Here is a 16,831-nt window from a genome sequence, read left to right on the forward strand (position 1 = left end):
AGCTCAATATCCAAGGCGTTGGTGATTTGATAGTCATTTTCACAGGACAAAGATATGCATATGATCAATAAAAGATAACACCCAAGAAGAATAAGACACAATTTTACATTATGAAATATTAAACATTTAGTCATCTCTTACATTTTAGAAAATTTGCATATCAGATATTTAAAAAATGTCAATGTACTTTAAGTTGACCCGGAATAAGCCGGCGAGTTTTTCGGATAGTTAAATTTAGTTTTCGATGAATTTAACAGATCGTGTGAAATAGTTTTACCAACTTGTCAATACATTCTATAAAGCTTTCATGTATTTAAAATATAAAGTAATATAAAGTAAATAATGAAAATAAAGTATTTAAAGTAAAATATAAAACAGAATGCATTGTAAATAATATTGATAATACACTTATATTAATTATTTACCTAAAAAAAGACCTTATAGATCAACATACAAAATAATCTATATTAAATGCATGGTTTTATACACTTGAATAAATATGTGATTACACATATCGGTTAGATTAATATCATGCATATGATACAAACTTCAATAAGCGCCAATGCAAAACAGAATCTGGATTTATTTTCATTTAATTTTTGTAATGTTTTTCATCGTAGGATAAAATAGTTTAGTACTAGAGTAACTACTCCATAGATTTGCACTCCGGCTCTAGGATGAATATGATTAAATCCTTTCTATGCCGCAATTAGTTAATTGATAGTAATTAAGGGCGGACGTGCTCAGCGTGGGTCAAAATAGACAAAATTTACTTAACCGAAAATTTTAATTTTTTTAAACGGTACATGTTCAAACACGCGCGTTAATATCATTTTACTCCCTACTTCAATTATAGTTTGTCAATTTATGGCTACGGCCGTATGTTGTAGCTTAACTACTGGGCAATGCCAAAAGAATTGGTGTATTTAAAAAAAAACACTACCTTATTCTTAGGTCAATAATTATTTATAAAGCAATCATTATTCGTAGGATGTTAATCACACTTGAATGGTCAAAAACATAGCTTATACCTAATTATTATCTTTTTAATTATCTTCAAAAGTGTTATTCTTGCCCATTTTTTGAATAGTAAAATGCCCAAATTCTTGTCAAATTTGGGATCACAGAAATTATCAATATAATTTTTTATCGTAAATATTTCACTATAATAATGTCAAAATAAATTATACTGATGGTTTTATAAATGCAATTAAAAATTAATAAATGTAAAAAATCCTAACACCACTGCACATTTATGTACTGAAATATGATTATATTCTAAAACATTAGAGCGAGAGGTTTAAAAGAATACTATTTTATGTAATAAAAATACTTTATGGAGTCATCAAATGTTTAAAATAAATATAAAGTATAATAAGGCTTTAAAATTAAATAAATAGATTATCTACAACGTTTAAGGTATGTCCAGGATCATGCTTTGAAAATAGAACAAAAGCTCCATTTTGACCTACGCTGAGCATGTCCCCCCTTAACATATGAATTGGTGTAATTAGGGCGTCCAAAGACGCTTTAAACACTTATCCGGTTAATATAACATAAAAATATATTTTTTCATATCTATTTATTTATTACTACATATTATATTAATGTAAGTGAATATAATTTGATCTAACTTTATGCGAGGTAATCAGGCAAAGAGGTGTATCAGTGTAGTAATAAGTGCAAAGTTATAAAACGTCTATTTTACCTTTATGAAGATATCTTTAAGGGAACTAGTATGCTTAAGATTAAACTAATACAAGTGCACCAGTGACTAAGATGAGTATAATATCATCTGGTACATTTTCTAAAAATGAGATCGTGTTCTCAAATGATCCATTATTACTACTCCAAGAAAAAAATATTTATTTATTTGTATTAATGTTGTTAGTATTTTTAGAACAGTTTGGGCGAAAACATTCAATTTACATAAGTTGCTATGAAAATAATATTTTCATGCACAAGTGTAATCGACTGTTAGGAGTAAAGTAAACTAGGAGAGATAATAACATTAAGTAGACACGATTTAAGAAAGTATCATTCGTTGTACATATTTTTTTTTAACATATAAAATATTTCTCTTAACACGTACATTTTTGATGTGCTTATCTACTTTATATGTATGTAGGTATGTATGAAAAACTCTGCGACAAACTGTGATCGTCTCAAAAATAACCAAAACACATACTTTGGAAACATAAGGGTATGTTACATTTTTTGAAGTAATACTTCTTTTGGCGTACTTGGGAATACAGATCAGAGTGTATTTTTGGCGTGTGACGAAGTTGCGCGCGCTGATGTAACACATAATTTATTCTGATGATTATATTCATTTCGGTCGCAAGGGTACATGCGCATGCGAAAAGTGTCATTTAGTTAGTCGTTCAATACAATCAAGCAAAGAGGACGTATTGTAAGCATAACCAATATCGTGTCATAATAAATATATTTATGTAATAAATATATATTAACAAACAAATTTCTGGAGACTAACATTCTACACTGTTAATTTATATTCATAAAACTTTATTTATATTGGAGTGTATATTTATTTTTCATTGTTAAGATTGTGTATCAAGATTTGAGGCTATATTTATGTAAGTATTATTTATGAGTAAAATTATATACTTATCAATGAATAAATAAATTTTTTGAATGTTGAGTTGGTAAATAATTCAAAAAATATATTAAAATTTTATTTTTATTAATTTTATTCATCATGGGCACTTCTGAATCGATTATAACCGCTGTATGGAAAAGGTAAGTTTGATAAAAGAGTAGTTTTGGTCATAGATAAGTTTTGGTCCAATGCAATAATTAAATTACAATTATCATATTCAAATCGCGTACGTTTTCATCAACTTAATCCACTGTAATATTAATAGACTCAGGTAACGGCTTATTTTGTTTTGTTACACCAAAGAAGTATAACTTCTAATGCGCGTACATAAGTACACACACCAATTTTTAATACAAAGAATATTATAAACAGAATTTACAATTGCATTTTTTTTAAACTGTGATGTTGATTTGCTCAACTTTGTCACCGGTGCACATGCACTTGTTCAATCAACAGCACCTCTTAGAATATGATTTTGTGGTTTCCCGCCATAATTTTAAACACTTGTTTAGTGTTTGTTTTGATGTTTTCGTTTCGATTTACCGGCGCAACTTTTGCAGTCTTGAGTGCGTACGGTGACGACTTGGTGGGCTATAAAAAGAGACGTTGCTACCGTTATATCTTGCGGCTGCTATGAAAATATAAACCAGCGCTTTTCAAAGAAATCTTATAAATAGAATAATTATTAATAATTTTATTTTTATTGACGTTATTATTAATATATTATACTATGTATTATATCAACTAATATGACGATTTAGTAAAGTTTTGCAATTTGTAATCCTTAACGATTTCCATATTGGTACAGTTAGAGAGAGATTCATGAAAACTTTAAAAAAAATTCACGTCTTCTTCTTCCACCCTGTCACGTCCCAACATTGGAGCATAGGGCAAGCACATGTTGGCACCACTTCTCTCAGTCCATCGCCAACTCTTGCGCCTCCCGCCATGTCAGAACTGCAGCACGTAGGTTGCTCTTGTAGCACCGCTGCAGGGTGAGGGAAGGCCGGCCACGGTGACGGAACCCTTGAGGCTGTGCCACAAGGGTACGAAATGCCGCACTCTCTGGCGGCATCCGGAATACGTGTCCCAGCCACGTAAAGCGTCTCTTCGTGATAACTTCAATCACCGAAGGCTGTTGTGTCTGCTTACGAACTCGGGTATTTGTAACGCGGTCGTACCAATGTACCCCTAAGATTCTGCGGAGACATCGATTCTCAAAGGTCAAAAGCCGAGACTCTTCAAGCTTAGTAAGATGCCATGTCTCATTGCCTGCGTGCGAGATAGCACGCACGCGTTAAAAAAACGACATTTGGTCCTCACAGAATACGGCCTGGACCTCCATGCGACTCCAAGTTGGTTGAACGCAGAGCCCGCCACACCCATGCGGATTCCATGCTCACTAGAAATACCACCATCATCGGCAACCGTGGCACCCAAGTATTTGAACCTGGACACCAGCTCGACGGGCAGACCGGAAACCCGCAGAGGAGTGTCGGCATCGATGCATGCAGCACTGCACTTGGATTTGGTCTTAGCCGCATTCAGATGAAGACCCACATGTTTCGAGTTCGCGGCGAGCCTGTTCACGGTTACCTCCAATCGTTCGATCGTCGAGTCAAACACGACTGCGTCATCTGCATACTCCAAGTCGCACAGTCTTTCTTCGCATAGATCGGTTATGTAAAGGAATACACGTACCTACATTATAACTTTATTTTTTAGTACTACAGCAAGTCACGAGGCTCAATGACAGTGGTATAGTGAAACAGAAGTGTCATCATCATCATCAGCCTGAATCTATCTACTGGTGGATGAAGGCCTCTTCAAACTTCTCTCGGTCCTATGTATTGCGTTGCAACGTACTTCCGCAGAACTTTATCATTTCATCGATCATCTAGCTTGCGGACGTTTTGTACTTCTTGGATACCACTGGATGACTAGATTTGTTCAAAGATTGTCTCTTCTTCGAGCTATGTGTCCAGCCCATCTCCATTTAAGGCTTTCAATAAACTTTATTATATCGAAAACTTTTGTCTGCTTCCTTATCCACTCATTCCTCTTTTTGTCCTTTCGCGTTATGTCCAGCATGCACCTCTCCATACCACGTTGTGCTACTCTAAGTTTATGGATCTCTCTTTTACTTAGGGTCCATGTTTCACATGCATATGTGATTACGGGAAGCATGCATTGGTTGAACACTTTGCGCTTTAGGCACAGAGGAAGGTCACTTTTGAAGACATTATTCAGGTGGCCAAAAGCACTCCAGCCTAGCTTTACTCTGCGAACAATTTCATCAAATATACATCTATCTATAGACACGTGTTGTCGCAGATAAATGTAGCTTTCCACTTGTTCGACTGTTGACTTTCGTCTTTGTTATAATTATTTTCAAACCTACTCTGTTGCTTACTTCAGCGATTCAAAGATCATGTTAACGCGCACACGCAAAAACGATTTTTTTTTGCTTAGGTACATGTTCTAACGTGCGCGTTAACATAATCTTACTCCTCACTTCATTTATCGTTTGTCAATTTATGGCTACGGCCGTATGTTGTAGCTTAGCCACTGGGAAATGCCAATAGAAATGGCGTATTTAAAAATACCACCTTATTCTTAGGTCAATAATTATTATAAAACAATCATTTTTCTTAGAATGTTTGTCATATTTAAATGGTAAAAGACATAGCTTATAATCAGTATCTTTAGAATTGTCTTCAATCGTGCCCATTTTTTGAATAATAAAATGCCTAATTCTTGTCAAATTTGGGATCACAGCGATTATAAAATATAATTTTTTATCGTTAATATTTCACTACATAATGTTACCATTAATTTTACTTATAGTTTTATAAATGCGTTTAAAAATTAATGAACGTAAAAAATCTTAACACCACTGCATATGGATGTACTAAAATATGACTTAATTCTAAAACATTTGATCGAGAGGCTTAAAAGAATACTATTGTATGTAATAAAGCTGTCATCAAATGCTTAAAATAATAATATAAAGGATACTAAGGCTTCAAAATTATATAAATAGATTATCTACAGCGTTTAAGGAATGTTCAGGCTAATGCTTTGAAAATACCATAAAAGCTCCATTTGACCTACGTTGGGCAAGTGGGCCGTTAACTAACAATAAATAAACAACTTTAACAGTCTTTACCGGAATATTTGTGAAATTCTGGTATACCCAAAGTGCGGAAAGACGACGTCTGCGTCTGGTGGGCGGAGTTAATACTCTTTAAGCATACGGAATATTAAGAAAAGCACAAAAATAACATCAACACGTAAAATGTTTACAAAATTTCTATATTCATTGTTTTTTTTAACAGTCATGCAGTGATTTTACGCCCACCGAAATGTGACTTACATTAATTTGACAGAATAACCTTTTTGTTTTGTATCTTGAGTCTTGACCATAATTAATTGATTGATATCTTCCGTTCGGCATGGATCTCGGATTAAGCAGTTTAGACAATATAACTGAAGGAAGTTTATTAGAACACTTAATGTTGATAAGTATTTTGAATTGGTTGTCAATAAAAAATAATATGCTGTACGTTGGCGCATTGAAATATGTATTTATATAAAAAATACACGTTGAGCACAATATAACAAAATTATTAATTCAAGACGTACACAACATGAAATTTAGAATAATATATAAATCAAATTAGTTGAGAAAAAAACAAATCAAAAATAATTTTAAAGCAAAATAAATAAAATAAAAAAACAACAATAATTCAAGAAAAAAAAACCAAGCACACAAAACTTTTATAATAATGGACGACCTAAATGCAAAAATAGGCCAAGCCAGACAAGACGAATACTTAGCTACGAAATCAAACGGGTATGGAGAAAGAAACCAGAGAGGCCAGAGATTAACAGTTTGGAGGAGGCCTTCACCCGAAGAGGGGTTCTTACAAACCAAACAAACTAATTACATATCATTGTTTAATTTATAACATTATCTAATAGTATTATATACAAAAATAAAAAATCCTAATATATATTATATATGTATTATACAAAAATATAAAAAATAATAATAATTAATATTATATAAACTAGAAAATAAGTAGATAATACAACCATAGATATATATATATGTATATAATAGATATATTCATAGGTTATATATATAACCGATTTTTTTTAAACGGTTCATGTTCAAACACTCGCTCCAATATCTTACTCCCTACTTCATTTATCGTTTGTCAATTTATGGCTACGGCCGTATGTTGTAGCTTATCCACTAGGAAATGCCAATATAAATGGCGTATTTCAAAAAAATACTACCTTATTTTTAGGTCAATAATTATTATAAAGCAAACATTATTCGTAGAATGTTTATCACATTTTAATGGTCGAAAGACATAGCTTATAGTTCGTATCTTTAAAAGTATCTTTAAATGTGTAAATCTTGCCCATTTTTTGAATAATAAAATGCCTAATTCTTGTCAAATTTGGGATCACAGAGATTATCAATATAATTTTTTATTGTAAATATTTCACAATAATAATGTCAACATAAATTTTACTTATGGTTTTATAAATGCTTAAAAATAATAAATATAAAAAATCTTAGCACCACTTCACATGGACGTACTGAAATATGACTATATTCTAAAACATTAAAGAGAGAGGTTTAAAAGAATACTATTTTATGTAATGAAAATACTTTATGCAGTCATCAAAGGTTTAAAATAAATATAAAGGATAATAAGGTTTCAAAGTTATGTAATAAGATTATCTACAACGTTTAATAAATGTCCAGGATCATGTTTTGAAAAAAGCATAAAAGCTCCATTTTGACGTACGCTGAGCATTTCCCCCCTTAATGTAATACAAATTTAAAAAAAGAATACGAGTAGCGCAACGTTGTATGAAAATGTGCATGTTGGGTTCAACGTGGAAAGGCCACAAAAGAAACCGATCTATAAGTAGGTAGACAAGAAAGAGTACGCGATAAGATAGAGGTCGTTTATCAGATGAAATACTGATATGCTAGACATATTATTCAGTGAGTGGAAAACCGCTGGACAAATACTGTAATATAGTGGTACCCGAATTGGCACTAAACGGATACACACTGCTCTAACATCAACTGGATCGACGGACTCGTCAAGTTTAGTGGAATTAGGTTCAACTCTGGTTGATGATAGTGACTTCGATAATTTATAATACATTATAATTATATTATAGTTCAGGGATGATGAGATCCACATTCTGGATTTTCATATATACAAAGAGCCACACCATAGTCACGTTTTCATGTAGTTAAAATAATACAAAAATGTAAATTTAATTAAATTAAAAGAAAATTAGTTATTATTTCATTAATTTAAAGGAAAACTCGCAAAAATACAAGTATAATGGAAAAGAAAATACATATATTTTTATGTATTATAAAAGATATTGTAAGACACAATTAAGGCTATACCTCAGTTGAGGCATGGTCTAAAAAGATCGTGGCTAGGCGATGCGCGGATTGTACAAATGACGCGTGCCGAACTATAATTTGTCATATAAATCCAACATGCGTCAATTTTAAGTTCTGTTTATTGTTCTATTAGTAACAATTATAATATATTCATTGACATGTTTTCTTTTTCAAGTAAATGGGTAACGTTTTTTAGTCATCTTTACTCGATTTAAAAATTAATACCCCCGTCGCCATCACGAAACAAATTGACGTGTTCACAGCTCGACGTCCGTTGCCGTTTTACTGAAGTACCGTCTTAACTCAACGAAGAGTCGCATTTGCCCACGTCTGTTATAGTTCCATGATAATATGTTGTATTTCGTGATTCATTCAGATGTATAAAATTAATAAAGACGAACCATTATATCTATTTTTAAATTGATACCAAGCAACAATTATTTACTTAGCTTTAAATGTAGCATGTAAATTTAATACACTTCGATAAATATATATTTTAAGACAATGAAATGTGTATTTAGTTGTGTACATAAAAGATTAATAATTATGATTGGTTATCGCAGATTCCTATTATAAAAGATGTCTCAAACAGTTTTAATCACTCATTACAAAGTATTTTTTAACCTGACACGACAGTTCGACATTACATACAATATGAAGTTCATAGTACTGGTTAGCTGTATATTTTTTTCGATGCACCAGTCATCAGCTGATAGAACTTTTTCGAGATGCGACTTAGCCAGAGAGCTCATGAGGCAAGGATTTTCAAGGTCGTCTCTTTCCGACTGTAAGAACTGGCGTACATTTTAATTACATATTATTTTAATTACATAATAATTATATATTATGTAGATATCTTGAACATATATTTTAATAGTTGATAAACTGCATTATTTTTAAGACGAAGCATACGTAAATTGCTAAAATAAATCGGATATTTTAGAGTCATATTCAGCAAAGTGCATAACAATGTAATATTATAATAATTTTTGAAAAACAATAAATATGTACGTATTAAGTATTATAACTATGAGTAGTTTACAGTATTATACCAATTTTAGTGAGTCAATTAATTTTAACATTCGAAAGCTCTTTCAAATTATGCAGGTATATTGAAATAAAATAATATGATGTTTTATTACAATATTATATTGATGTTCCGATGCCAAAAGAATGTAAAGAATATTTTAACAAAAAAAAAGTTTTTTACGAGGTTGCTTTGTTTAGAATGTGACTTCTTTTACCTATTCTAAAAGTGTCAAAGTCAAATCATCAAATAGTTGTACATTGAATGTTGTTTACATGTGATGCCCATGTCTTATCTTGAGGTTTAACTTGGTACACAAAAAGTCATATTTTGCTCTTTGGAAAACAGTATAAATAATATGTCGCACGTATGGTAAAAGGAATTTCAATAATGATTTATACACTGTTACTTCACTTTTTTATATAGAAAATTACAGTTTGGTTCTGCGAAAATTCATAATATTCTGTTAATCAATTTGTCATTTGGATTAAATATTTCTACCATACATTTCCATACAGAATTTAAAAAATAGACATTTTTCAAAAAAATGTAGGCATTTTCAAAATCAGCGTACCATTTTCAAAATGGGTCAAAATAGTGTTGAATATTGATATTAGGTTAAGCGGGGACATGCTCCGCGTAGGTCAAAATAGAGTTTTTATGGTATTTTTAAAGCATGATCCTGGACATTCCTTAAACGTTGTCGATAGTCTAATTATATAATTTCGAAGCCTTCAAATTTTTAGGAAAACCGTTTTAGGGGCTTTTGAAACTAGGCGCTTCATTTGATGACTGCATAAAGTATTTTTATTACATAAAATAGTAATCTTTTAAACCTCTCGGTCTAATGTTTTAGAATATAGTTAGAGACATTAGAGGGAGATGTTTAAAAGAATACTATTTTATGTAATAAAAATACTTTATGCAGTCATCAAATGTTTAAAATAAATATATCGGATAATAAGTCTTCAAAATTGTATAAATAGATTATCTACAACATTTAATAAATGTCCTGGGTCATGCTTTGAAAATACCATAAAAATTCCATTTTGACGTACGCGGAACACGTGGGCCGTTAAAACTTATTATAAATTGACCAAACAGGATAAAATGGTTTAATTTTGTTCGGAGTTTATATATTTTTTTGTTCACAATATAATCTGTGGGAGTGTATGATCAACAAAAACGGGCCGTTTTATAATATATTATCTTACTTTTCACATATGAAATAAAGAACTGAAATTTTATAGTTAAAGTTTACATACAACTAGTTTTTTTAATAGAAATGTACTATTTTTCAGCTGTGTACTTATTTTGTTTTCAGGGGTTTGTTTAGTTGAGGCTGAAAGTAGTCGTAGAACTGCAATAATTGGACCAACCAACAACGATGGATCACGTGATTATGGACTTTTCCAGATCAATAATAAAGTATGGTGCAAGAATGGTACACCGGGCAATAAGTGTGGATTAACTTGCGAAAGTAAGATACTATTGATAAATTATTTGTAACTGAGTGCATACAAAATAAATAAGAATTAAAATAATAACTATCAAAAATAAGAAACCGTTTATTCTTATTACAATTATATGAATAAGCAGTGAATACGTGATTTAGTTTTATAATATTATTAATATGTAGGTAGGTCTTCAGTAAATGACTACCAGATGATGCAATTATTGACCTAAGCATGTTCATCAGAAGCTCATGTGATTTTTATGAAAAAGATTAAAGCAATTCCAGACAATTAGAATACATTAGAATACAAAGACACAAAATTCATTGAAAACAGCGTGAAAAACAAACTTTATAGTAGAGTATATCGTGTATATGACATTGCTTGTCAATAGGAAAACAATAGGATAGTGTAATATAAAAAATATCAACAAAAATAAGCTGAAATATATATATATAATATGAATACTTTCAACCAAAAATGCTCGGTGGAATTTGAATTTAAATTCTAATAGATTTAAGTTTCGTACTATTCACAAAACTTAAATCCATTAGAATTAAAACATGTAGGCTTTTAGCAATTTATAGGCTAAATACAATAAACTCGAGCGTGTTTTATCATGTTATACCTTGCTATTAACTACAGTCATGTTATGACAAACTCATTGTATAGTTTTTTTACTGTCAGTTAGTCTACCTACACCACTACAATTCAATTATTGAATTTATATTGAAATCATGTTTATTCATACTAATCAGATAATTATAGTACCTAGGTAACTATTTGTTTAAAATTATTTGTTAAGGCCTTGTCCACATGGCGCGTTTTGACTCGCGCGTAAAAACTCGCACATTCCAGGTACATGTGATCTCATTGAGCCGTCTACATGTAATCGCGACGTATCGCGGCGAGACACCCGTCATCTGGACAAGCTTTTATGACATCGATTTTTGGCCATGATTTAATCGACATTTCATTTGAAATCATTGTTTAAATAAATATTCATTTTACTGTGTTTTAGGTGTCATAACTGATGATATTACAGCAGCTTGCAGCTGTGCCAAAAAGATTTTCAATGAAAGTGGTTTTGGAGCGTGGGTCGGATGGAAAAATAAGTGCAGAGGAAAAACCCTTCCAAATCTTGGAGCTGAGTGCGGAATTTAATTAGTTTAAAAATTCATACCGTTACAATTATGTAATAAAGTGTACATCTATAATCAATGTATAATAAAAAGCTGTGTAACAGAGTACGTCTGAATAAACAATGTTTATAATAACAATATAACATTTTTTTAAGTTTTGATTTTACCAAAAAATTAAGTGGATACCTGTGAATCTATTCTATACACAAGACTGCTATCGGCCTCTATCGAGAGTAGTTTTTCATATTTTTGTATCAAAGTACTAGCATTTATTGTAACAATTACAATAAGTTAGTTGTAGTTGTTACAATAAGTGCTATGTTTTAACAGCACCTCAAGCACCAGGTTGCTACGCTCAAAGTGAGCTCTGACTGAGTTTACTCTTAATGCAAAGGGCCAGCAGGAGAAAAAGCATATGGAAATTACTAAAAAGAAAATGAAGCTACTTGTTTATTAAATCAAAGAACGAAACAAATCATACAGGCAGCAAAATTTATGTGAAGAGATCTTCACGCCCGTAGTAAGACGCCGCAAACTTTTTGAAAGCAAAATAATTGGCCTTAGTAGCAACCAGATTGGACGGCGCGATGGGTTCAACAGCTGGTTGGACCGACCTGAGCATTTCCTCCCGTTCGGAGCACATACTCAGACACTCCCATAGGATGTAGTTGGCATCCTGTATTTCCCCTCCGCATGGACATGTCGGACGGCTTGCAAGTCCAAGCTCGATGAGCTTGCCAGCGAATCCACCATGACCAGTCACAAATTGACTGGTGTAATGGTCTGGAATCAGATATTTGGTTATCTCCATTCGCCACTGTATGTCTGGAAAAACCGTATATGTGCGCCGGCCCTTGGTCGATTCGTCCCACTTTCGCTGCCAGGTCTTAATGGCCGCATTGAGCGACATGAGTCTAATTCTGCGCTTCAATAATGCCACTGTTTCGCCAGCTAGCCGAGGGGGGGGGGGGGGACGAGGTGAACGAGGGGGACGAGGTGAAAATCACCAACTTCAGCCTCCTTGCCCTTGAGGACCAATATTGAAGCGCCGCTGATCTGAATGTGCAGGTCAAGTGGGAGAATGCCGGCCAGGACCGGGAGCGCGTCAGTTGAGGTAGTACGGTAGTAAGATAGACTGTTTAGACGGCTAACTTATTGTGACAATTATAATACTTAAATACAAATATTATATTATTAACTACCCTTGTTAACCGCCGACAGTTAGTTGTCTTGTGTATAGAATAGATGCGCTGAAATGCGTTGAAAAAATTGATAGCAAATGAAGATAATATTCCATGAACTTGCTACTGAATAATTTTAATCTAAAATGTACCATGACACGCATTGTACGATGATCCGTCGTAATTGATTTTTTATTGTGTCAAGGTAAATTTTACTTTAACTATTTTGTTAAAATTGGTAACGTGTCCGCCTATGAACTCATAGATCTTGAGTTCGAATCTTGGGTCAATAAAATTATCATGTTGTTTTTCAAGGTATGTTTAGATCCAAAGCATGAACAGAATCGGTAAAGTAATTGTGTAATATACATTTTTCGTAAAAAAAAAAAAGTCTGTTTAGTAACCTGTTTACATTCCACATCGGATTGTAGAACCAATGAAAGAAAACGCTTATCATTTGCCATTGTAGTAAAATGGTTTGTCATGCATTGGCAGATATGCGAATATTAGGATTTAAAAGAATCTCCACTTTGCGAGTAGTGTGATATTCAGACTACGCAGTACATCCTGAGAGTCCTTCAACTTGTATGAATTCCCCGCAGAAGTTTCAGAGAACTAATAGGCGAAAGCTGTTTTATGTGGAATGATACTTAGTCGGTTTTGTTTTTATGTGTTTTTCATCAAATTTCATTACATATTTCACGATTACTGAACAAAAATGTGTAATATCACTCAACCTCAAGAATATTTTATATTAACGATTATTCGACGTTTAGGAATGATTTGATATAGATACTTAATAATTTATTAATTTATTTTTATTTTATTTATTAAGGAAAATAAACAGTTACATATTGATTACAGATTTTTAAAATATAATAATAAAAAGTTAATCGCAACCAGCAAAGTTTCCATATATACATTATAATATAGGAACAAGTATAAGCCTAACAAGATAGAGAGTACAAATAACATAAATATAAAGAAATTCTATAAGAAGATTACATGAGAAAAATGAGAAAAATGAGGAAGAATAATGAATAATTAAATGATATACAAAAGATAAAAAAGAAAAATAAAAAATTAACATAAAAAATAAAAGAATATATATATATGTATAAGTAAATACATTATATATCTATCTATACAAAATTTTGGAGATAGCATGTTTAAATGAATCAGGTGAATTATTAAAAGGATCAACGGTGAAGAAATACATATTATAAATAAAACAAGAGCGCCGAATAAAAGAGTTTTGTGCATAATAAGTATAATAACGTAAAATGCAACTTCACTTAATATTTACAGAACCATACTTGGAGGAATATAATCTCATCTTTGTTTGCATGTATGTTTGGTTCTATTCTATACTCTTATCGACCGCTAAAGTGATAAAGTGATAAATACAATGGCTAACTAGGGTAGGTTTGTATCAAAGTATTAGCACTTATTGTAACAATTACAATAAGTTGGTTGTAATTCTTGCAATAAGTGCTATATTTTAACAGCACCTCTCTTGGGTGTGATAAAATTTAGATCGAGATAGACAGTTTTGACTGTTTATACGGCTAACTTATTGTAACCATTATAATACCTCACTACAAATATATAATAAATACTATCACTTTAGCGGTCGATAGTCGTTTTGTGTATAGAATAGACCCGCATGGATTTTAATTTAAACAAAAATATATAATGAAATAAAAGGTACATAAATATTAGATTGGAGAAGATTTAGGTATTAAAAATTCTAACAATATTGGTTTAAAAAAACCTGTGGAATCTCATTCGCTTTGAGAAGTTTCAAAATCATATTTTTTTTAGATACCTACTGGAATTACTAGCATTCAATACTTTAATTAATCATGCAGGTGAAAATAGATTGTAAAAAAGGATGCAATAATTGAAGAGACTGCGTCATATTTTTCAGAGATGGCGTTAAAAACGATGCTACCCAACATTCATTAAGGGGGAGACGCATGCCAACAGAGAACCTAGCGGAAAAATACGAAGCTTGCAATTTGAGATTTTTTTTGATAGTTTACAATTTCAACTGTATTAATTAATAAATATGTATCAGAAAACATTACAAAGATTTTTTTTTTTAATTTAAAGATAAACTTACAATTGTAAAAAAATGTAATAAAATGTGAATTCATTGCAGACTCACATCTTATTATTACAATATATTTAATGGTTATATTTATTATTTAAATTTAGTTTATTAAATTTTTAATTTTTCGTCGTTTAAATTATTGACTAATTCATCGTTTTAATATTTTTATATTTATTTTAAACAACATCGATTTTTATAAAAAATAGAAATGTGTTTAGCTTGAAATCCTTTTTATTTATATCAAATTTTATTTAAGGTATGGTCCCAATATTGAAGCTAAATTTGATATAAATAAAAAAATTTCAAGTTATACACATTTATATTTTTTTTAAAATCGATGTTTTTTAAAATAAATATAAAAAATATTAAAACGATGAATTAGTCAAAAATCTAGACAACAAATATTTTAAAACTTATTAAATTAAATTTTTAAAGTAAACATGACCATAAAATATAATGTAATAATAAGATGTGACCCTGCAACGAATTAAAATTTTATTACATTTTTTTACAATTGTTAGTTTATCTTCCAATTATAAAAAAAATAAAAAAATCTTTTTAATGTTTTCAGATACATATCGACGGCCCCAGGAAAAACCATGATAAGTCTGAAAATAGCGTTTTAAGTTTTATTAGCTTTTTATAATATCATATTTTTTGTGCATGTCCTGTAAAAATTTCAGGTCTCTAGCATAAAAATTGACAAAGTTAGGTTTTCGACAATGGTGCTCTATATCTACATATCGCATCGACCAAATTTGTGTTCACATAAATATCCGAGGAGTATAGTCATATATCAATAAAAAAAGTGTACTGCGTTTTATTTTACGAGTAAGAGGGTTGTTATACTGTCTATAACAGTCTTTAACGGAGATCCTAATATACGGCATGGTTTATATTGACGTATCACATTAGTTTAGAAAAATATATTGGTTTATCTTCGGAAAATATTGGAATTTGCAGTAGGTAAATGCAGTTTTAGTTAAAAAGCTACTCACTAGTCACTAGTACTAGTGTTTTATTATCAAAATATTATATTATTGAATATAAAACAAACAAAATAGAAAAGAATTATTTTGTACTAATATAGGTAGGTACTTATACTAAACTAGGACACAGTAATAATGTTTAAATATTAATTTTGATTCATCAGCCAATTTCAATCCACCGCAAAATAAAGACCTCCACAAGCTTTCTTCGACTATTTTCGGTTAATTACTCTTCTACTTAGATACCCAAAAAACAATGTTGTAGGTAATGTTTAAGTTTGAAATTGTTATATTATTTGATATTAAACAAATATCCAATAGAAAACGATATGGATATATCATTAAGTATAATAATTCACTGTTTCAATTATTTAGATGAGTAAAAAAAGTATGTACTTAATTATAAATAAACTTAATTTAAATAAATACCCAGCAGAAAACGACATATTTTAATTAAATATTATTACCTATCACTAGAAAACAAATTGTTTTGCAATTAAAAATGTACCCACCTAAAATATCCGATCATGTCCGATCCTAATGAGGCCCCCCACAGATTGGAGAACAGGTTTTGTTTTTACGAGAAATGGATGTCAGCCACTTGCTCAACCTATTAGGACTCCGAGCACAAATTGAAAAACAATTTGTATCTATTTTTCAGATCCATGATTCGAACTCGGAACCCACGATGTTATAGACCGATGCTTATACCTATAATATTATGTTTTAACTTCAAAACATTATTTTATTTTCGGTACAGTATGACACATTTTGATTAAATTAGTCTTGTACATCGATAATAACAACTAGGCAGTATTTTCATGTTTAAATTACAAAATATTTTATTATTTAA

At 31.0% G+C, this 16,831-nt stretch overlaps 2 protein-coding genes across 6 annotated transcripts in view; one reads left to right on the plus strand and one right to left on the minus strand.

Annotated features, from left to right (window-relative positions):
- Window positions 1-16,831, minus strand: part of LOC147063898 (zeta-sarcoglycan-like) — a 47,925-nt gene that overhangs the window by 20,157 nt on the left and 10,937 nt on the right. The window contains exon 1 of one of the 5 annotated variants that reach the window (XM_085958876.1): window positions 3,080-3,202. The exons of 2 other annotated variants lie outside the window; for them this stretch is intronic. Coding sequence is in view for 1 of the 3 variants with exons in the window: in XM_085958873.1 (XP_085814999.1) it covers window positions 3,000-3,007 (8 nt within the window). In the remaining 2 variants the exon portion in view is untranslated. Of the gene's footprint in view, window positions 1-1,708; window positions 1,872-2,999; window positions 3,203-16,831 lie in introns of those variants that run through there. 2 more of the 5 variants (XM_085958873.1, XM_085958877.1) reach the window with 2 other exon arrangements.
- LOC147063899 (lysozyme-like) lies at window positions 8,670-11,835 on the plus strand. Its single transcript, XM_085958879.1, has 3 exons — window positions 8,670-8,856; window positions 10,421-10,576; window positions 11,572-11,835. Exons 1-3 carry the CDS (start codon window positions 8,724-8,726, stop codon window positions 11,712-11,714), a joined length of 432 nt encoding a protein of 143 aa, XP_085815005.1. The 5' UTR covers window positions 8,670-8,723; the 3' UTR covers window positions 11,715-11,835.

This window comes from Rhyacophila brunnea, unplaced genomic scaffold (assembly GCF_057557595.1).
Source record: "Rhyacophila brunnea isolate RB1 unplaced genomic scaffold, BYU_Rbru_1.0 scaffold_8, whole genome shotgun sequence".
In the NCBI taxonomy this organism is placed as follows: domain Eukaryota; kingdom Metazoa; phylum Arthropoda; class Insecta; order Trichoptera; family Rhyacophilidae; genus Rhyacophila; species Rhyacophila brunnea.